This window comes from Lepidochelys kempii, chromosome 3 (genome assembly GCF_965140285.1).
Source record: "Lepidochelys kempii isolate rLepKem1 chromosome 3, rLepKem1.hap1, whole genome shotgun sequence".
In the NCBI taxonomy this organism is placed as follows: domain Eukaryota; kingdom Metazoa; phylum Chordata; order Testudines; family Cheloniidae; genus Lepidochelys; species Lepidochelys kempii.
The window spans coordinates 211269590-211293497 of NC_136382.1; the positions used below are offsets into that span (position 1 = coordinate 211269590).

Consider the following 23908-nt stretch of genomic DNA (forward strand, 5'->3'; position numbering starts at 1 on the left):
AAGTTAACTTCTCAGCCATCCCTTGTAATCTACAGTCATTTTTTATCTTCACTACCATCTCTCCTTTCCCCACCCTACCCTTCAAACCACCATGCACTAAGGTCTTCATTTCTGGCTCTTGCTTCTCACATTTTGTTTGTTAAAGTTGCCATATTTCCAGGTTCAGGAGACAGAAGTACAAAGATCTTTTCACAGCTCAACTGGATAGATTTTCCATAAAGGGAGCAATGCTAAGCACTGCAAAAATACAGGGGCCTCTGTTCATATATAGCATTTAATGGGCTCCATCTTAAACATCAGTACTGTTACCATTCAGTTACCACAACTGTTCCTTATTCAAAGTACAGGGAAGGACTGTGTAATTCTCAGTACCAATGTATGCAACCATAGTTTTGGATTTCCTACCTTTACGAAGGTTTCTTCAGTCACACACAGGGGTACATTATAATAATGTAGCACGCAAGAAGGTGGCTGGATTATATTCTTGGATGCCTGGCCAGCACTGGTGAAGCGATTATTCTTGCTCATGGCAAAATCCTTGTAACTACTTGTACCATCCTCCAGCTCAAATATCTGACTGGGAACTACTGAGTGCTGCTTGGACACACTGAGATTTAAAGATACATAGTTAAGAAACACCCCCCATTCCGACTGAAGCTGTTCATAATCATACTTTTAATATAAGGAGTCTCAAGGCAAGAAGAACAGATGACATGCACTTGCAGCAATGTGAAAAAAGTATTGATTCCCTTGTTTAATGCTTGGAGAAGGGTTCACAGATATGGCAATACAAAAAATTTTCATTAATGACTGTCAAAGTTAGCTATTGTCTTTGTACATTAAGTCAAGTATGTTTACCAAGGTGTGTGTTGTACTGTTAAAAACTGCATAGTGCATGTACATCTGGTTTATATCTCACAGATTTACAGCTTGAATATCCAAAAACCTTTTTGATGCCCCATTTTGTAACTGTTATTTACCACCTTAGATTCTTATTCCAATTGAATTATTTGAAAATTTTTGTGAAGTGTCAATCAGTTGTTGTAGCAATAGGGAGCTGAGATTTTGCAGTCAATGCACACCTGAAAGTGAACTGCCAGTGTGATAAATTGCATATTTACCAGACATTAAGCCTCTTCCCAAATAACTTGACATTGTTGAGATGTGTGACAGCTCTTTCCACAGCATACTCATCACCCATTTCTACCAATGCTGTGCCTGGAATAGTCTTCATAAATTTTACCTAAAATAGTTCAGGAATAAGTGACAATGCAGTTCAAAGGAAACCATTACTGTAAGAATTTTGCAAGTTCTTCTGGAAAGTTGTTACATGCCAACTTAAAGTTTTCCCTGGTATCAATAACTCTGCCTAGAAAATAAGCTGTTTGCAGCCCTTAAATTCCAACATTAGATAGATGGAGTTGGGTTTAGTAGCAGCTTCCAAGTTCCTAATAAAATATGTTTTACCTTTTCAATATTTCCGTACAAGCAGAACAGGTTGAAGACCCTCGAACAGTTCATCTTTAGCTGATGCAACCCACTAACCATAACAACTGAGCCAGAAGGGTTTCCACCATGCATGTAAGAGGAGGAAGCCTGGGGTAGTGGGTAAGCAACAAGCTCTGGAGTATCCCGAGATCCCATTCGGTACCGGCTTGGTAAGGGTAACAAAGGACCATGTGATCCTACAGAAACGACAGAGACCAGGTTAAACACTACTCAGCATAAGCCTCATTTACTTACAGTCTATTAATGCTCCACTATACAAATACTTGATTTAAAAGGACACTATCCACTAAGAATTCTTTGTAATTTACTAACTGAATTCCTTTTTCTAGCTAGAAAAAAGATTCAGATCATGCAGTTTATTTTCCTCCTGTCCACCCTCACGGATTCTTCCTCAATGTTTAAGTAGTTTTGATGTTCAGTTAGTTTCTCCCCTGCTGACAATTCAGTGAAACAACAGAACTGCTGTCAAGTGCACAAACTGCAGAGAATATTTTAATAAGAATTTTGGCTATTGTACTCTTAGAGGTTACTTGTTAATGTGTTTGCCCCTTAGAGGACAAGCCTGATATTTGAATCCAGCAACTGCATCTCATGCAGGCCTTAATGCTGAAATTTGCTGGATGCAGGCACAACAGCCCACCACAAACTGCAGCATCAGAACCATAATAGGTAGTTTCCCTCTACCACTACTGACCCATTTAACACACTCCTCCCAACGCAGCACACAAAAAATCCCTGCAAGAAAAAGTTAGGTTCTCTTAAATAAGCTGCCTGGCCAATTTAGTAGTCTACCGGCAGAGTGTCATGCCTCCACAACGGGAAATCCAAGTCTGAAATTCTAGCTTGAGGCCAGGCAGGGTTGGAATGGTTCAGAGGCAAGACACTCAATTTTTCTGGGGAGATGTGGAAGGCAGGGAAAGAGTGTCTTTCTTCAAACAGTTCTCCAACTAATTCATAAGCAACATGCATATTTAAGGCTCTACATTAATACAAATAAAAGCTGCCTTGTTTTTCACTATAGGTAAAGCCTCATTTTTCATGAAGCAATGTGACAAATTTCACAGTGGGCTCAACTGCATAAATCAATGTTTTAATGGTCACACTTTACTGAACTGACACAAAACACTTATAAAAGGTACTTGAAGTATTTCAGTGAATCATTTTCATTCACATTTTAGCTTGCAGGGGCTTTAACAGCAGTGTTTCCTTTAGGGTGCTAGGGAGGTCTCCATTCTTCTGAGGCCTGGTCTACAGTACAAAAGCGAGGTTGACAGAAGGCATGTGTTGGGCATGTGTCTATGCTTAAATTCATCTCCCACTCATGTAGGGACCCCATTATGGTGACACAGTAATACCACCTCCCCGAGCAGAGGTGAGCTGTGGTTGATGTACTGAGGTAAACCTAGCATGAATACAGACACTGCGTTACCTATGTCAACCCTCACAGTCCTCCAGCAGCTGTCCTGCAATGTCCAACACTGCCCACTCTGTTCATAACTGTGAACTTCACTGCCCAGGTATCATGGAGACCAGAAGCTCTCCCCACCCGCCTTTGAATCTCTGCAAATTCCTGATTGTCCAGCTTGGCCAGGCACACCTAGCTGCTCTCCACTGTTGTGTGCAACGGCCCAGCTGACCATGCTGGCTCCAGACACACCTGGCTGGAGTACACAGGAGATATTAGATCTTCTGGGTCTGCGAGGAGAAGTCGTGCAGGCACAGCTCCAGACCAGCCACAGAAACGTGGACACCTATAAGCAGATTGCCCAGGGATTGCGGAGAAGGGACAGGACACGGACTAGCAGCAGTGCTGCATGAAAGCAAAGGAACGGAGGCAGACAGATCAGAAGGCCAGGGAGACCAACAGTTGATTGGTGTCGAGCCGCAGACCTGCCACTTTTACAGAGAGCAGGATACCATACTTGGCGGAGACCCCACTACCACCCCACAGTCCACTGTGGATACATCTGAGGAGCCTGAATCACCACGAGGACAAGAAGGTAGCAGAGGACGGGGACATACGACTGGTGGGTTCAGCTATGCCGCAAGCCAGGACCTGTTTGGGATGCCACTGCAGTCCGGTCAGTCCTGGCAGTTGAACATGGATGACCCTGATGCAAGGGATGGAATCTCGGGTAAGTGTGTAAATGTATTTCCCATTACATTGATGTACTTACGGCATCCCCCAACTCAACAGGACACAGCTACTGACAGATCTCGATGAAACTTTCATGGAGGTACTCTGCAATCCTCTTCCAAAGGTTTCTAGGGATAGCGGCCTTATTTCTTCCTCTGCAGTGGGATACTTCCCTGCGCCAGTTGGTGATAATTTTGGCAGGCACAGTTGCAATATACAGGCTAGTGGCATATGGGCAATGCTTTGGGACCCAAGCAGCAGCTGTGCTCTGTTCCTTTGTCACCCTCAGGAGTGAGATATCATCAAAAACCACCACTGCCTGTGGAAATGGTGCCACTCCCATGGCCCTCTACTCAGTTTCATGCAACTGAGCAAGTCCCTCATTTCTCTTGCCCCTGGCAGGCCTTACACACCAGGGCTGGGGCTAAGAGTGGTGCCATGCACAAGCATTCTGAAGCGTCAATCAGCATGTCTTGTTTAAAACTTCAGGGGAGTAAGGGAAGGGAGTTCTGAATCTTTACTGACAATGGTACCTCTGTGCATTTAATCTGTAGCTGCTGCCTTGCAGCCTTAAGGGGTTCCCCCTCCACATCTGTGGAATGCCTGAGCCAGATAAGGAGGAGAAAGAGGAGGACTTGGGAAGACATGTTCAGTAAGATCCTGCATGCCAGTGCTGCAGACGACAGTGAGCAGAGGGCCTGGAGCATGAATGCTGCAGTCTCCAGGGAGATGGAAAGAACGGAGAGGAGAAAGGCCCCAGGGTCCCAGCAGGCCAAGGAGAGGGAGATGCACCAGTATGTAATGGGGCTTCTCCAGCAGCAAAACACAGATGCTGCAGACTCTTGTGGACCTACAGGTTCAACAATCATGGGCTCACCTCCCTTTGCAGTCCATGGAGAACTCCATTATAGCACCTCCCTACACACATACCGCCCCTCCCCCCCGCAGCCAGCATTCCACATGACATCAGAGGCCACATCCCTACCTCTTACCATTCCATACCAGGGAACATTAAGGACAACCACAGCTTCACATTTACTGACATGGGAGAGCCATAGTTTCTGTACGTAACTAAAATAGACATGAATGTTCTTTCCCCTTCTTAAGCTCCGTTTCCATAAATTTATGATTTTTTTTAATGTATTTGCTTTTAACTTGCACAGAATTTCTTTTGCAGTGTTTTCATTACTCTGTATAATTCTAGTGTTTGGAAAATAATTCCTCGATTACTTCACACACATGCTCCAGAATGGCTGGTGGTACTGAAAGCACCCCGGGTTATTGTAGTCTGAGTCAACTCAGAAGCTCAATGACAAACAGTGTAATAATCATAAATGTACAGCAAACCCCACAACATTAACAGGTGCATTGACAGTGTTATGTTCATAGAGGTACACCAGACACCACACAATTCCTGACAGGCTCCAAAACAGCAGGGGCAGGTAGATCACAGTACACCAAAACACATTACTGTGGTTCACTGTTAAAATGCTCTTTCAAAGCCTCCCTAGCTGTATAGCTCTGCATTACGCTTTTCTAATAGCCCTTCCATCTAGCTATTCAAACTCAGCAGACAGCTGCTCCACCTCTGCCCTCCACCCCAGCAGCAACTTCCCCCCCTTGCTTCACAGATATTATGCAGGATACAGCAGGCAGTTATGACCACGGGGATATTTTTCTCATGGAGGGCCAATCTTGTGAGTAAGCAACGCCAGCGTTCCTTCAATCTACCAAAAGCACATTCAACTGTCATTCTGCACCTGCTAAGCTGGTAGTTGAATTTTAACTTGGTGCTGTTAAAGTGGCCAGTGTACAGTGTACACCTGAGCCAGGTGAGGAACTGGTAGGCTGGGTCTCCCAGGATTGTTAATGGTATTTCAATATTGTCAATGGTAATCTGCCAGTCAGGAAAGAATATCCCTGACATTGCTTTCTGAACAGTCCGGTGTTCTTAAAGATGTGTGTCATGCACGTTCCCTTACCAGCCAACACTCTCATCAGTGGAACGTCTCCAGTGATCCACCAATGGTTGCATAACCATACAGAAGTAGCCTTTTTTATTGATGTATTCTGTAGCAGGGTAGACTGGTGCCAAAACACGGATGTGCAGGCCTCCTATGACTCCACTGCAGTTTGGGAGTCCAGTGCTGCAAATCCATCCACTATGTGCAGCGCATTGCCAAGAGTCATAGAATCACAGAATATCAGGGTTGGAAGGGTCCTCAGGAGGTCATCTAGTCCAACCCCCTGTTCAAAGCAGGACTGATCCCCAATTAAATCATCCCAGCCAGGGCTTTGTCAAGCCTGATCTTAAAAACTTCTAAGGAAGAAGATTCCACCACCTCCCTAGGTAACGCATTCCAGTGTTTCATCACCCTCCTAGTGAAAAGTTTTTCCTAATATCCAACCTAAACCTCCCCCACTGCAACTTGAGACCATTACTCCTTGTCCTGTCCTCTTCTACCATTGAGAACAGTCTAGATCCATCCTCTTTGGAAACCCCTATCAAGTAGTTGAAAACAGCTATCAAATCCCCCCTCATTCTTCTCTTCCGCAGACTAAACTATTCCAGTTCCCTCAGCCTCTCCTCATAAGTCATGTGTTCCAGTCCCCTAACAATTTTTGTTGCCCTCCACTGGACTCTTTCCAATTTTTCCACATCCTTCTTGCAGTGTGGGGCCCAAAACTGGACACAGTACTCCAGATGAGACCTCACCAATGAAGAATAGAGGGGAACGATCACGTCCCTCAATCTGCTGGCAATGCCCCTACTTATACAGCCCAAAATGCCATTGGCCTTCTTGGCAACAAGGGCACACTGTTGACTCATATCCAGCTTCTCGTCCACTGTAACCCCTAGGTCCTTTTCCGCAGAACTGCTGCCTAACCATTTGGTCCCTAGTCTGTAGCAGTGCATGGGATTCTTCCGTCCTAAGTGCAGGACTCTGCACTTGTCCTTGTTGAACCACATCAGATTTCTTTTGGCCCAATCCTCTAATTTGTCTAGGGCCCTCTGTATCCCATCCCTACCCTCCAGCGTATCTACCTCTCCTCCCAGTTTAGTGTCATCTGCAAACTTGCTGAGGGTGCAATCCACAGCATCCTCCAGATCATTAATGAGGCTATTGAACAAAACCGGCGCCAGGACCGACCCTTGGGGCACTCCGCTTGATACCGGCTGCCAACTAGACATGGAGCCATTGATCACTACCCGTTGAGCCCGACAATCTAGCCAGCTTTCTATCCACCTTATCGTCCATTTATCCAGCCCATACTTCTTTAACTTACTGGCAAGAATACTGTGGGACACCGTGTCAAAAGCTTTGCTAAAGTCAAGGAACAACACGTCCACCGCTTTCCCCTCATCCACAGCGCCAGTTATCTCGTCATAGAAGGCAATTAGATTAGTCAGGCATGACTTGCCCTTGGTGAATCCATGCTGACTGTTCCTGATCACTTTCCTCTCCTCTAAGTGCTTCAGAATTGATTCCTTGAGGACCTGCTCCATAATTTTTCCAGGGACTGAGGTGAGGCTGACTGGCCTGTAGTTTCCAGGATCCTCCTTCTTCCCTTTTTTAAAGATGGGCACTACATTAGCCTTTTTCCAGTCATCTGGGACCTCCCCCGATTGCCATGAGTTTTCAAAGATAACGGCCAATGGCTCTGCAATCACATCCGCCAACTCCTTTAGCACTCTCGGTTCACCGGGGGAAGGAGCAGTCCTGCGTAGCAGTAGACAATTAATGGCTCTGCAGACTTTCCTGACAATGGCCCCCACGATGGATTTTTCTACTCCAAAATGATTTCCCACTGACTGGTAGCAATCCAACATTGCAGGTTTCCATAGTCCAATTACCACTTGCTTCTCCACTGTCAGCGCAGCTCTCACAGTGATGTCCTTGTGCTGGAGGGGCTGGGGCAGTCTCAGCACACAGACCAAGGAATATGGCTTTGCGCATCCGAAAGCTCTGCAGCCACTGCTCATCGTCCCAAACCTGCATTAAGATGCGATCCCACCAGTAAATGCTTTTTTCTTGGGCCCAGAAGTGATACTCATCATCTGCAGCTGCTCCATGAACTGGTTCTTGCTAGCTATGTCTCACGGCAACTTGTCCTCTGTGAAATCGTTCTGTTCCCTGCTGATTCAGTTCCTTCTTGTGACTCTGCAAATACCAGAAAATTGTGCATCCTGTCCTTGCAATGCTCATGACAAAGTGCTGCTCTGTGCAAGCTCCATGATTCTGTCAGAGATGGTGGACAGTGAGGAAGGCCACACAGATTTGTGGGAATTTTAAAAAAGGCATGAAAAATCAGGGACATAGATGACATCATGAGAAAGGTGCATGCTGGACAGTTGACCTCTTGCTCCCAGTCACGCTTGCTAACTTGTTTCTGCCCCACAATGCTTGCCAGAAGTTCACAAAGACAGAGTGCTGGAGGTGGCTAGCTGCACAATGGGATACCAACCCATGGTGCATTGCACTGGGTAATGCCACAAGCACTCCTAGTGAGTAAGTGCAGTGCTAACACAAGGAGCCAAGTTTGCATGCACACAAGTGATATACTACAGTGGCTTTATAAAAAGTTTGTAGTGCAGATATGGCCTAAGTCTGTGAACAGTTTAGTTTTCTCCCAGGCAGGAGATATGATACAAAGAGCCTACCCTGCAGTCTGGCCCACTGAGAGCAGAAACCAGAGCAGCAAAATGTTCAAAAATCACATATGAACTTAGCAGAAAGAGGACTTTGTTTTCCAAGGGTGGGAAAATTTTCTTTGAGAGGAGAAAGGGGACTCAGCTAAGTTGGGTGGGCATGTTTGTATCCCTTTTTTCCTCACCCTAACAGTGAACAGCAAATGGAAGTAGTGGGAATTCAAGGCTTGAAGGTCCCTGGGAGAAAGTTAACCTGTATTGTACTGTACAATACATCTGCATAGGAAAAAGCAATACAAAATGCACTGACTTTTGGAGATTAAGATGACCAAAAAAATAAATAAAAACTTAACTTGCATGTGAGACTTATGTAACATTTCAGAAATCCAAGCAAGTGCCTTCAGACCACTAAAGATGATGAAGATGGACTACATATGTTGGGGTACAGAATACTAGATACCCTAATATAACTGAGTTCACTTGCTGACTGAACCTTGTAACAGCGATAGCAATAATTCCAAAGCTCTTCCCCAGAGGTATTAATGACATACTACCAATTGCAGACAAACAACGACAAGATGGATAATTAGAAGGGAAACTACAACCGCAACTAGTAGCTTTGAATGAAGGTCTCAAAAAGCTCCAAAGATTTTCCTGTAACTATTTCAGGTAACACACACTGTCTACAGGTATCAGTTACTAAGTTGTACTGTGCTGTCTAGAAAAAAAAAAAAATCTTGGTGCAGATATTTAACCCCTTGTCACTGTCTAGCGTGGTGGCAACTTACAGAGGATATTGTTCAAGGGATAAATTTGAACTGGGAAGCAAACAAAAAACAAAACCAAAAAACAAAAACCCAAAAAACAACCCTTTTCCCTAAAAGAAGGGTTCCAGGTGCAAAACACAACAGGTTTCGTCATATCACAAGCATCACGAACAACACATGGATTGACACTGGCACCTATGCAACAGCAGTACTGAAACTGAAGAAGCTTAGAGAGGTATAAAATTATGTAGACCATACTTCAATGCCAGCGGTTCTCAAACTGTGGATTGGGACCTTCTCTGAAAGGGGTTGCCAGGGCTGGCTTAGACTTGTTGGGGTCTGTGGCTGAAGCCCAAACCCCACTGCCTAGGGCCAAAGCCTGAGGGCTTCTGCCCTAGGCAGCCGGGTTCAGGTTGCAGGCCCCTTCCCTGTGGCTGATGCCCTTGAACTTCAGCTTTGGGTCCCCCCCGCCCGGAGTGGTGGAGCTTGGGCTTTGGCCCCCGCACAGGGCAGTGGGGCTTGGAGAAGCTCAGGCTTCAGTCCCCCCTCCTGGGGTCGTGAAGTAATTTTTGTTGTCAGAGGGGGGTCACGGTGCCATGAAGTTTGAGAACCCTGTAACCTATAAATATCTGTAATTCCACCATAAAAAACCTAAAAGCCATGAACCACCTGTCACCCCATGTAACTTACCATAGCCATCATGTCTAAATGATGAAGGGTGTTCTCCCAAAATGGCTTGCCTCTGGCGGCCCTTCCCTCTGTCTAATATACAGGAAAAAAGCAGTTTTAACAAACAGACAAGTACACAATAATTCTCAAATTAAGATATTAGTTTCATCTAACAAGTGGAAAAAAGTAATTTGATTCACAGTTAACTTAAAAAATTACCCATTCAAATCAGTTTTTAAACACAAGCTGTCATCAGAGGACACCAGAATTAGGAAGAGGTTGTCTGCCTAACAAATTCCACTTAAGTTGAGGTGTTTTCTTTTCTTTTTTTTTGGCAAAGAGAAGGTACAGACACTTTAAGTTTATGGGACTACTTGAAAATTTTCCGAAAGCGACATCACACACTACGAGAGGTAACACTTTAGAGTAGGGTTCACCTATGCATGTCCTAAAACAAGTTTTAGATACAGAACTTTTGAAAGACAGTACCTGAATCCTACTATTAGCTTCAACAGCAACACATTTTCAAAGTGGGCTTCTTTCAAGAAGTTTCAGCATAAGCCAACAACAACCTGTATTACATGGTTTCACAATCAGTAAACAGAGAGCATTACATATGCGTACATTATATTTACATGAACACCTCCTGGGAGTGCTGAAAGGATTGTGCATTACTGCATTATTCATGCTCCGTCACAGGTTCTATTTCAATTGCTGTAAAATGTCAGAATAATGCACTTCAACAATGGACAGTCCTTTGAGCAAACCTGGTTTATATAACAATCTAAAGGTAAGCAAGGGGTCAACATTACTGGATGGAAGCAGTGCACCACTTTCACAAGGGTTATTTCTAATTAGTGACTGCTGCGTACTGGAAAAATGTGAACTCCCAAGTTCACGTTTGGTAAGCAGCAGTTAATTTTAAAGAACATTTCTCACAGTGTTTTGTTGATAAGCCACTTCTTGAAGTGCCATATTCGAAGATGTGGTGAAATGTTTAAGTTTGCTATAATTATTATTATATTTAAATATGACTGAATGATGGAAATTGACTCTCCAGTCCACTACAATTAGAGTTTTCCCCGAGTAATTTGAACTGCTGATATGATAGCATACAATGGGAGATGAGAAATTGTGTGATTTCCACCTAAGATGTTGAGGATAGGTTCCTAACTAGATGATTACTTTGTCCATAAAAATCAAGGGAGGATGACGAATGCTCCCACACAGCTCTTTGGCCTATAGAAAGCCCCTGTGAAATAAGACCTCTTTCGGAGAGCAGAGATGAAAATTTAGGTTTAAAATCTCAGCCTGTAGTTCTACTCTCTTGGACCTATGCAGATTAACTGTTACAGCGGCTAGCTGTTAAAGAGCTCTATCTTTAATAGAGGGAATGCCTAGGAAGCAAATGTGAAAGGGGTCAGTCCCCTGTTGGCCAGAAGGAAAAGACATCTCTCCTCAACTAGTCACCTGATGACAACATACATGCAACTCAAGAATGTACTCCCCTCAGATTTGCAGATATTCCTTAGAAAGCCTGCATAAGTGGAGAAAACTCTTGAGGAAGGGAAAAAAAAAAAAAACAGCTTCTGACCATACAGGACTAGAAATAGTTCATTCTTAAGAACAGAAGCAGGAAAATGTGTTCTCTGTACCCTAAAACGGACAGACGTGAGGTGGAATCCTGGGTCCACTGAAAGCAGTGGCAAAACTCTCACGGACTTTGGTGGGACCAGGATTTCAACAATGGTGCTCAAATGCTGTTTAGATGGAACTGAAAGAGAAGCTGAAATGACAGAAGCTAGCTTTGAAACAATAGTCTAGGTCTTCTGAGAATTTCAGAAGAGACTGGAGGTACCTCAACCTACAAGGGAGCCAAGAAATAAATGCTAGGTCTCTTGAGAACTTTTATTGCTGTGGAGTACACAGTGGCAAGGCAAGCCTCAGAATGAAGTTCCCTGGGGATAAGATCTTGTTTGCTGAAGCTAGAATCTTGCAGTCTGGGTACATCAAGTTCAAAGTTCACATAGCGCCGTCAGAACTTCGGGAAGAGGAATGGCCTGAAGAGTGCATGTGGTACAGTTGGCATGTTACATGAAGCATGGAGAGGAAGTGCTGGGATAATTGCTAGGGTTACGGGCAGTAACTCCTCTATATGCCTGCTTCACCGGATAAAAACTAGCTCAGGGAGGTAGAGTTCAGCTATTTGTGTACTCCCCTATATATTACTTTCTAGATCAAGGGATGTGTGCAACAGAAAGAGAAAAATAACACTACAAAGGGACAGCTGGATAGTACAGATTTAATTCCCTTTCCTCTTACATCAGGGGTTCTCAGACTTTTGTACTGGTGACCGCTTTTACATACCAAGCCTCCGAGTGCGACCCCCCCCTTATACATTAAAACACTTTTTTATATATTTAACACCATTATAAATGCTGGAGGCAAAGCGGGATTTGGGGTGGAGGCTGACAGCTCACAACTCCCCATGTAATAACCTTGTGACACCCTGAGGGGTCCTGACCCCCAGTTTGAGAACCCCTGTCTTACATGGTGTAAGGGATGCAAGTATCAATATGTAGATGACAAAGATATTAAAGCAACTGAACTAAAAAAAAAAAAGGGGGAGGAGTGAGAAACAGATTTGTGCATTTTTTAGGCCAGAGTTATGCTGGAGAGAAGTTTCTCATCTCCCACTGTTCCATTTCCTGGAGGAACCCTGGTCCATACAGTCATATCTGTTTGTAACATAATTACGTAAAATAAAGGTTGTCATATTTGAGACTAGATGCCATAAAAGCAGCTGTAATATAAATTGCAATGGTTAAGAAACTGACAATCCACTTAATCTTTCAGGTTTTTTCATCCCTGCAGTTTCTTTGCTGTCAGTTTCTAAACATTTTTCTCAATTTTAATTTTCTTTAATACTTCCTGACTTCTTAAGAGTGAGTTTCTGAATTATGGTTCAAATATTGAAATTCTACCATCAACCAATACTGTAGCTCCCTTGTTAACCTTTTACAAGAACTTCATTTTGAAAATCCAAAACCTGCATTTTTAATTATACAACAGTTTTACAAGCCAAACCACTCCTGATAACACCCAACATTTCTACAAAAATGTAAGTTTGAGAGTGCATCTCAGAGAGAAGTCAAAGCCCTCGCTTTCATATTTCAGACTTTGAAGATACTCTACCTTGGTTAGACATGTTATGTTTCCACCTCCATGTTATTATGCACTCCTAGATTTCTAAAGATTACATTATAGAAAAACTATTATTGTATACAAATTACTGAACAGTTACAAAAAGAGAATACTTTAAATACTTTACAGAAGTCAGGCTACACAGCAATTTGTCTTTTACATTTTTAGTCATATTTTCACTATTAAGCGGTAAGCTCTGACTAGTTTTCACAGTTAGGAACCTAAGAGACAAGTTACACATGCACCACGTGTGCACCTCCTTGCTTCAAATACTTAAAATTTAATATACCTGAGGGAGCTTGTTTAATATTGTATTATTAATCCCAGGTAACTACAGACAAATCCTTCAGTTTACTTACTATGAGACAATTTACACTGTAAAGACTGACTGCAGTTGTCTTAAATACAGCAAGGAATAAAATAAGAGTATTACAACAATGTAGATGAGGTCAACAAGAAATTTGGGATTTACCATTTTATGGAGGTTCTTAAACGTTGCAATTGTAATTAAGGGAAATAAGACCAATATACATGAAAACTTGAACAGAAAGGGTACAGTCTATCATGGTATTCATCCCAGGCAAATCTGAAGTACCTTAAGTGTCCTCCTTTAAAACCTTGGGGTGGTGATGCATGTAGTATGCAGACAAGGTGAATTGCAAGTCTGAGGTTTTCAGAGGGCTTTTTGCTGATGCCGATGCAGTGCATGATGAAGTGTAGAGTCAGCCTGCTGGAGTCCTCTATCCTTCTTAATGCCTTGTCCAACATAGGGGAAAAAGTCCTTTCCATAGAGAAGCAGTGTGCAAGTTTGTAGTTTGTAAGGAATAGTCTGTATCAGTTTCCTCTCCTCCAAAGAGTGAGAGCTGCTTGGAGAAATGCAAGTCCTTGTACTGCGAACATGCTTGCATGTGTGGGCTCCTTGTTGCACTAAATAGCTCATTGTACACCAGTAGGGGGCACTAATGTTCAATGTTACTTTGTTCCTGGATTACATGTTGGCCTTTGCAAGACAGCCTTCATCAGCAACGGCTTGTTTGAAATGACTATTGCATTACATAAGCTAACCATATATAAAGTGGTGTCATTAGCACAGTCAAACACTTACAGCTATAACATATAAAAAACCTACCTCGTCTGCCCAGATACGGTTTAGTGTAGTCCCAACTATCATTGTCGTTTCTAATGACATTAAGTCGAGTTGGCTGTTAAAATTTAAACACAGGGTAAGTCTTGAACTTATGCACTTCATCAGTAAAATAGTTAACAGAGAAGATCTGAGCATTACCCTTGCATATTCAATTTTTAGTGTACAGCATCCTGCATATATATCTGCTCCATTGAGTGCTGCTTTAGCCTTCTGAGCACAGAGAACTGATTCAAACATAAATCTTGTTAAGGATTTTTTTGTTTTTAAATAAAGATTTGTTTTCCCCCCTCCAAAATAATGAAGCAATCCAAGACATTTTAGAGCAGCCTACAGTTACTTTGTTAGGAATAAATGAGAGATCTAAACAGTCACACTAGTTTAAAACCGCTGAAAAGCACTGGGAGTCCAAGTTCTCAGCTACAGCCAGAGCCATATGATACCTGCCTTTGAAGTGTATGTAGCCCAGGTTGAGCTGTTTCATAATTTAAGCATAGACTCATTCTGCTTACAGTCTATGCAGGTTCAGTGAAAGCCTTAGTTTATTCACACGTCTCTCCGTGCTGAGAGCTTATCCAACTTCTAAATGGTGGACACCCTACAGCTCAGAGTGAAAATGGAAGTGGCCATGTCAGCTGATATTCTAAGATAGGGGTGGGCAAACTTTTTGGCCCGAGGGCCACATCTGGGTGGGGAAATTGCATGCAGGGCCATGAATGTAGGGCTGGGGTAGGGGGTTAGGGTGTGGGAGAGGGTGCAGGAGGGGGCTCAGGGCAGGGGTGCAGGAGGGCTGCAGCAAGGGGCTCAGGGCAGGGGGTTGGGGTGCGGGGTACAGGAGGGGTTCGGGTGCAAGCTCCAGCCGCTCCTGGAAGTGGCCGGCACCATGTCCCTGGGGCCCCTGGGGGGTGGGGGACAGATGGGACAGCGGGCTGCCCTCACCTGCAGGTACCTCCCCTGAAGCTCCCACTGGCGGCGGCTCCCCATTCCCAGCCAATGGGAGCTGTGGGGGGGGTGTGTGGGGGGGGGAGAGGGCGGTCCCTGCAAACGAAGGCAGTGCACAGAGCCCTCCCCCCACCCCCAGGGGCTGTGGTGCTGGCTGCTTCTGGGACAACGCAGGACTCGCAATCCTGTGGGTTGGATCCAAAGCCCTGATGGCCTGGATCCTGCCCACGGGCCATAGTTTGCCCACCCCTGTTCTAAGAGCTTGTCTCCATGAACATGTAATTTATGGCAAGCTAGGCGTCAATCTACCCTGCCACACACCAACTGTCCCTTGTGGACCCTGCTTATGCACCTTAACAGTTTGTTAATGCACGTCAGCAGGGTTCACACAGACAAGCAGTCTGTGACAGGCTATTGCAGGGTAGATTCACACCCTAGCTTGCTGCAAACTAAATGTGTAGGCAAGCCTAAAACATCAGGCTTACTACACACTAATCAGAGTATGTGGATGTAGCACGTTACCGACAAATATGGCAAATGACTGTGCCATGGTAAGTAAGGACAAGGTTCAAACTAAACCCTTGAACAAGAAGACTGGAATCGGTATCTCCCCTTAGCACTACTAAAACCAGGCCTGGAAGGTAGGGTCTGGACACACAAGAACTATCACCCTAGCATGGAAGGAACTGAGGATATAAAATGGGAAAGAGTCGAGTAGTCCATCACTCCCAAGAAAAATTCTACCACTGAACCAGGGAAAAGAAGTTTGAGAGAGACTTCTTGTGTTTGGATTTGTTAGTCAAACTTTGTGCTTGTAGATGGACAAGCAAGAGACCCCAAATGGACATTTTTGACAACAGACACTGTATTTGTGGCCTGAGATTAAAGAGAAATTTGCTTTAACTTCACTGCCCTGTAGTGGACATGACACCCTCCAAGACAAGTGTCCCTGCAATATGCTAGGCTCAATACATGGGGGGAAAAAAATAATATTCTTTACATATTTTGAGATTTTAGTTTTCTGGAGACTAGCACAAGAGCATACAAAATGCCTGCAGAGACCAAGGGGATGGCTTATGTCAGGGTGTCCCCTTCTTCCACAACCCCTGTTCTCAGTGGTCTGCTGTACCACACGGCCTAGATTCAGCAGCACCCAGCACAGCAGACCATACAGTTTGCAGCATCTTTTTAATGGGGAAAACCATGAAACTGACTTTACACAATATGCTACCAAATGCACAAAAATGATTAGCCTGTAACATTCATCTTAGGGGTCACTTTTAGCACAGAATATACAAACAATGAACAAAGATGCGATTTAAAAGTGGTAATATTTTGGAGCAGATCTATCTGCTGCATACAGTGGAAATGACAAAGCATCTTGAATCTAATAATTCTCAAATTTGTAGAGCTCAAGATTAATGAAAAATCTGGATGATATATGTATGCTTAAGTCTCATCTGCAGCTGAGAACATACAAATATTAGTGTTAATAAAAGGATATTCAACCATTGCTTGTATTCCATTTCTCTTGAATATAACAATACGTTGCACTTTCCCAACAGGGTTGCACACAGTATACAAGACATCCTATAAATGAAGAAGAAAAGTTATTTTAAAGAGACATTTCAAGTTTGACATTTTTATGAAGGTTCACAAGTGTTCTACAGGACTTCGAGGTGTATGCGTGTGTACATGGAGTAACTTTCACCGTATCAGCATTTAAATCTCAAAGAAGGATAACCCCAGTTATTTATCAAATTATGGCTACTTTACATGTATATTAAGAAATATTAATCTTAAAAGATGATGATTTTTCCTTATATTGTTGTATCACAATCAAAACAGTCAGCTCCCTCAAAGGAAGATTTAGAAATTGAAAGCAGACAAATACATAACCTCTTAACCAGGGGCTCTCAAACTGGGGGTTGCAAACCCACAGGGGGTCACAAGCTGTCAACTCCGTGCCCACGTTAAATTAAATTAAGATTAATTTAAATTTAAAATCCCTGTTTTTAATTTATAAGGGGGGTGTCGCACTCAGAGGCATGCTGTGTGAAAGGGTTCGCCAATACAAAAAGTTTAAGAATCACTAAAGGAAGCATTCACACAAGTATTAGGCTTCACTCCAGGATACAGCTCAGGCCACAAAAGTAGAACTCCTTTCTCTCTATGCCATATCTCTGGATAATGTCATCTGCAAACAAATTCGTGACTCGGATCGATCTCTCTCTCTACCCCATATCTTCCTTCTTCTGTGCAAACTACAATTTCATCTCAGCCTGACTTTCTAATATCTCCTAATGGAGAGACAGACATCCGTTTAAACTCAGCATGGCTAATACAGAGCTCCTAATCCCACCCCCAAACGCCCTCCTCACTACCTCCTTTCTCAATCACTGTGGACACCACCACCATGCTGGCCTGCCACTCAGCCCTATAGCCTGTGCCTCATGTTCAACGCAGACTTCTCTCTAGGTCCTCACATCCAGCCTGTGTCTCAATCATGCCAATTCTTTATGCATTTCATCTCTAAAATCTGGCCTTACTTATCCATTCACACAGCGAAAACTCTCATCTTGACGGCTGCAACCTCCTTCTCTCTGGCCTTGACAAATGCAACCTAGCCCTTTTGACATCTATTCAGAATACTTCTGGAAAGATTTTCCTAGCTATTGTTTTGACTGTGCCATCACTCTTCACATCCCTCCACTGGCTCCTTCTTCTCTATCACATCAAACATAAGCTGCTTTGCCTTCACTTTCAAGGCTCTTTACAGTCTATCCCCATCCTATCATCTCTCATTTGCTGTTGAGATGTCAACTTCCATTACTGATCGGCCCCTCGTTCAATTTTCAAACAAGCACCTTCATGCTTTCTCCCATGCTGCCCCTAATGTCCAGGACGAGCTCCCTATAAACACCTGCAAAATTAACTCATTATCCTCCTTCAAAACTCTCCTCTGCTGTGATGTCCATAAAAAACTTGATCATGGTTAGGCTGTTGGTGTGTTGAGTCCTCTGCCCACCAGATTCACTGTTTCCTTGTACTCCCCCCCCCTGTAGTCTCTTGTTTTATACTTGGATCGTAAGCTCTTGGGACATGGACCATATTTTTGTTCTGTGTTTGTACAGCACTTAGCACAAAGGGTCTGGGGTCCTGGTCTATGAATAGGGCTCCGAGGCACTATGATAATACTAGTAATAAATTTATTCACCCAAACCAAAGTATTTGCAGGTGGCCCTCCTGTCCTATCACTGGATGCAGAGAAAACCTTTGACTGCAAGAATTATGGTTTTGTAGTGCTATAGCACATGGCATTCAAAGTTTAATTCATAATTTATAAAAGCCACATTTTCAGCCCCAGCCTTTGAGAGTAGTGCTGAATGATGAAAAGGACTTGAATTTCATCTCCAGAAAGGGGAAAGATACAAGTAAGAGAGCACCTTGTATTTCCACTACTCTTCGCATGAGAAGCTGTACCCAGGCCAGTGCAATATGCAACATGTCAAAGTATCAAAAGTAAAGAAGGATGTTTTATGCAATGACAAATTGTGACATCACAAAACCCACACAATCTGTTGCCTTGGTTTCTAACCTAGCAGATCAACTGATGGCCAGAAAATAAGCCAGTTAAATAGTGAGAGAACACCCATGATCAAGACTCCAGGTTCTCATCCCCTGTAATGGGAATAAAGAGAAAGTGGGATTTTTTTAGAATAATACACTTGAATATAAAGGTCTGATATATGTTCAAGTAGTTGTAACTTTTAAATTAAGTTTTAGTAATCATCGATGGATCACTCGATGATTGCTTCTGAAGCATATGGCATTGGCCATTGTCAGAAGACAGGATACTGGGCTAGACAGACCATTGATCTGACCCAGTGTGGCTGTTCTTATGATTTTAGTAGATTGCCTGCTAGGGTTAAGTGTAGAGCTCACAAAACAGAAGTCTTCAAAGATACTGCATAATAGCTGTGCTCATCCCATTGTGCTTCAAAAGTGTTATGCAATGTCTGAAGGGTTCAGTAGCCAGAATTCTGAAATATTAAGTTGCTACATACTTTTGTAATGTCTTTCAGAAACTATTACTTTAACAAGGGGAATGTCATTCAGCTTTTAAGCCATTAGGAATATTTGTGATTGAGAGAGTTCTGTTGGACTGTTTTCTGCTCATACTAACTTGCTCTGATAGAATATTAATAGTTGCCTTGAGCAAATATTACTAAAAATGTACTATGTACTTAGAGCATATTAACTGCTAGCAAGTTTTATGAGTGCACAAGCAAGAGGCAGCTAGTTTTAGGGGAAAAGGGCAATCAATGAAAAAAAATCAATTAAAAAGGAGTGCCAAATACTCCTGACTCCAATTAGTCAAACCTGTAAATCAGACTGTTTTACTTTCTGCAAGCATAACCAATGTTTTGGATATACAGAACAGGGTCTTATAAACTGTACCTTCATACAAATGGATGCATCCTAAGTACTGGTTGCATCTCTGGAGAAGTCTGATATGTACATGCTTAACTTGAATTCACTGTTGTAACAAAAAATACACCAAAACTGACTGCATATTAGAAAGCTTAAATGGATACCCATAATTCTTCTGACTCACATAAATACATTACATAATTATAACAATAAAGGGTATGCACTGGAAGTGAAGTTGAGAGGTTTTTAAAAAAAATTTAAAGAAACATACCACTGTAATTGGGTAAAGAGGATTTTGAATTGATAATAGGAGAACTTTGTTTCCACCTGATGGATCATCCGTGTTCCCTGGCCGAGTGATCCTTTTGCTTGTAGAATAGTTGAAAAAAGCTTGCTGTCCAGCAATATACACTGGCTCATCTGCTGCAAATGTCACACACTTCTTGGCACTTTCTATGTTTTCAAATTCCACCAAAGCCTGGCGTTTAAATGGCATCATCATGACATAGCTGGTCAGTAGAAAAACACAGAATAAGTTCTCCTGATATGCTTTTTCTTAAGATGGCTTGCCATAAATGGAACAATGATAATTTTTTAAAAAATTCCCTAGTGTAAGACAAATGGTCTCCCTTCGTAAGTTAGTAACTTTCATTCCATTCCCTAAACCAATTCATGTAACTATAATTATAAAGTACGTTTTTACAAAAAAGTTAAACAATTTATCAGTAAGTTAGATAAGCAACAAGCAGTGTTTTCAGAATATAAAGAGTTAAATATTAGTCTACTAACGCTTGTAATGTTCACAACTAGCTGATATGAATCATATACTAGCCCTGCTAGAACTATAACTAGCTGAAGATTTTACTTCCAAAACAAATGTTTTTAAACTGTAGCTAGTAAAAGGTCATGGATGGTCAAGTGAAAATTGCAAAAAGAGATTAAAGCTTTGACACAGTATCAGAGTGCAAAAAACCTATAACTCTAGCATAACTTTTCTTATAGCTAACTATTGAAAGTCTGACTGCAGACATGCAGCGTTGAATGTACAGTAACGAGACTATTTATTAGCCATCTTGTGTATAGAAAGTACCATGCCAGCAGTTAGAGACATTGCCAAGAAGTTCAGTGTTCCTGTGCTAGTGACTTAATTATTGATAAAAATGGCCATTTTGAGATTAGGGATGTCATTACAAGTCTAGCAGATCATTTAGCTTTGTTCTCAAAAGCAATCTTACCACCAAAGCTCCCAACCTGCCTTAAGCCACCAGAGACATGGTTTTACTACAGTCAACATACCATATGGTTCCAAATTTTTCAAGAGCCTCCACAAGGTCCGCTTCTACGACTGATTCACAGAGTCCTCGGACATGGACAACAGGAGAAACAGAAACTTTGTGATGACTTCCACCCACATCCTAACAAAAGCACAAAAATTTTCTAGTTTATTCCAGAACTTAAAACACAGCTATAATTAACCATGTGTAAATAAATGTCTGACCTCCCCCCAGCAAAAGTGCCTCCATCCACAAGATCTAACAAGTCAATTTCTCTCTCTCTCTCTCTCTCTCTCACACACACACACACACACACACACACACACAGAGTCAAGCGAGTCAGAGCAAGCATGTTGCTGAGTTGGGTATTGATGTTCCCTTAAAAATTAACCAGCTAACCAAGCCTCCAGTTTCCAAGTTTGGTCACCTGCATTAGTAAGACCTTGTCTATACAAGGAAGCGAACCATAGATTACAAAAGATTTCTACTGTGGAATAAACTCTCCTCAACTGCGGAGGAAAATTATTTGGATGCAAGCACAGATAAGCCTGAACAACTTTTTTTTTTTTAAATATTTTTCCAATCTAGTTTAAGCCAATTTTTGTTGGTGATATGCAGAGAGGACAAGGGGGACTGAGAAGATCCATTACTGAAATCTGAACCACTGTGGGTCATTTTCCTACTGTAGACAGGATCTGAGTTTCAACAGCATTTTCTCACACTACACAGGAAGAAAAGCAATTAATTGACTACAGGCCCTGTATTTTATGTGATTATGCACTTTCCTCACATCACTGAGGGCTACATCAGCACTTAATCAGAATTACATCTAAGGAGTCAGCACTTAAATAACCCCCAAATTTTTATGCATTTTATATCTTATTTTCTGATCCTAGGGGGCATTTGTACACACCTCTGTGATTAACTACTTTAAAAAGATTCAGTATCAAGGGGCAGCCGTGTTAGTCTGTATCCACAAAAACAATAGGGAGTCCAGTGGCATCTTAAAGACTAACAGATTTATTTGGGCATAAGCTTTCATTAGTCTTTAAGGTGCCACAAGACTCCGTTGTTTTTAAAAAGATTTAGTGTCTCAATGACACAGCATAACTCCCACAGTGAAGATTTTCAGAGCTTAACGTTATCAAAGAATTTCATTACTCAATCAATTCCTTCACTACCATCCCCCACAAACGGCCTGCATTGAGAACGGTATATGCCAGGTCATTAGCACAAAATAATGCAGGTTTCCTTTAAGCACTATCACCATGTTTATGCATGACTGAATAGCTCAGGTGGTAATTTTTAGTTAATCTTTCCCTGTGCATCCTTAAAATAAGAACAAGGATGGTAAATTTCAGCCCAAAGACAAAGAAGATGAACAAACTGAAGAAGGAACAGACATTGAAAGATCCAAAAATAGCAGGAAAAATTAGATATTAAAGGCATACTAAATAAGTTGTGACACAAACAGCTGCTGTGGTCAACTCCTACCACACTACAGATTAGTGCAACATCAAGTTAACCAATATAATTTTAACCAGGTCTGTTTTGTGGACATATATCCATGCAAAAGTGTAATGTCTTCCAATTATGGTGTAGATGCCTTGACCTGGGGTCCTCAAGCCCCCTCAGGATAAGCAATTAATAAAGAGTTTTGCATAAATTAGCTTCCAAGATTGTCTTTCTTATAGTTCAAGAAGTCCTTATCTTCCCTTCCTACAACGTTTTTTTGAGCCTGCAAATTCAAGGACATTGACTGCAAGTTTAAAATAGATGTGGGTTTACAGTGGATTATATACTTATTTGTAGGTGTGCAGTAACTACATTGAACATGTTTCAGAGTAACAGCCGTGTTAGTCTGTATTCGCAAAAAGAAAAGGAGTACTTGTGGCACCTTAGAGACTAAGCTACAGCTCACTTCATCCGATGAAGTGAGCTGTAGCTCACGAAAGCTCATGCTCAAATAAATTGGTTAGTCTCTAAGGTGCCACAAGTACTCCTTTTCTTTTTACATTGAACATGAGTTTCTTGCAAAAGCAAGATTTGTTATTTCTCTTTAAATCCAGAGTTCTCCCCTTTGAACAACTGATTTTTGAGGCGTTAGTAATATTTCCAAGATTACTGTCCTCAATATCTGCAATTACAAACTGAAAATGGCTTTGACACTGAAATCCTTATAAGCAACCTCAGAATTTGCAAACTCTGGACAGCCAATGAGTAAATTACTTTGTAATCTTAGTTTTAGTTGCAGATTGTTGTAGATACTTGAAGGATTATATTGTTTTAAACTGCAACATGTGTTTCTTGAAGACGAGTGGTGGTGGCCATTGTGGGGAAGAGCACTAATCATATTTGCATAAATCACTACAACAATTTCCTGAATTAAATCCAGCATCTTTGAGGTCTAAAGCGATAGATATAAAATTAAACAGAAGATTATTATGCTTTCAGCTGCAGGCATTTAAAGATTGTGGAGCATTGAGGGAAATACACAGTAGTTTCTATTTTCCTCTTATTCTGTTCTTTCTTCTGTTCTCTCCTGCTGGTTGGTAGCAAATCTAGTTCTACTCCAGTCATGGACAGCACCACCGTACACAAAAACCAATGAAAAAATATTTCCATGGATAATCATTGAAATTACAGATAGGCAAAGGAAAAAAATGCCACCTGACAATTTTTTAGAGTTTGATTTAAGGAGATTTACTTTCTATATTTTAAACACAAGATGTTGGCAATTTGTGTTTTAAGGGTTATAAAGCTTTAACTTTTAAAATCTCAATGTCAGACATTATTGTCTACACCTCATAAATTTGCACAAATGTGAAAATTTAAAATAGATAAAAATAAAATGCTTAAAAATCATCATCATTATCTGCCAAAAATAAAAACCAGCTTCTGCCAAGCCTAATTATATCAGTGTGCTCAGAAGGCCAGCTGCGTCACAGAGACCCAGCCAGTCAGCACCTCATTCAGTCTGACAATGACTCTGGGCAGCCAAAGTTATCTCCTGCAGACATCCCTATTTTGGTTAGCCCAAGTGGCTCCCAAAACACAAGTTCCCCCTTATCCAGTGTCACACGGGAAGACCAACCTCTTGCAGATGGAGCTGAAGGTTTGGAGGGGGAATAAAAGCCATATTAATGCTCAAGAATCCCCATGCATAAAATGTGGAGG

General features: G+C 42.1%; 1 protein-coding gene across 1 annotated transcript in view; it reads right to left on the reverse strand.

The window, feature by feature from the left end:
- HNRNPLL (heterogeneous nuclear ribonucleoprotein L like) overlaps positions 1-23908 on the reverse strand; it is a 40976-nt gene that overhangs the window by 6856 nt on the left and 10212 nt on the right. Inside the window, exons 2-10 of the mRNA XM_073339970.2 lie at positions 20754-20872; positions 19729-19966; positions 16528-16613; positions 14223-14319; positions 14067-14139; positions 9755-9826; positions 1468-1685; positions 1122-1243; positions 406-607 (exon numbers count right to left, since the gene is read on the reverse strand). Of these exons, the coding sequence (XP_073196071.1) occupies positions 406-607; positions 1122-1243; positions 1468-1685; positions 9755-9826; positions 14067-14139; positions 14223-14319; positions 16528-16613; positions 19729-19966; positions 20754-20872 (1227 nt within the window). The remainder of the gene's footprint in view (positions 1-405; positions 608-1121; positions 1244-1467; positions 1686-9754; positions 9827-14066; positions 14140-14222; positions 14320-16527; positions 16614-19728; positions 19967-20753; positions 20873-23908) is intronic.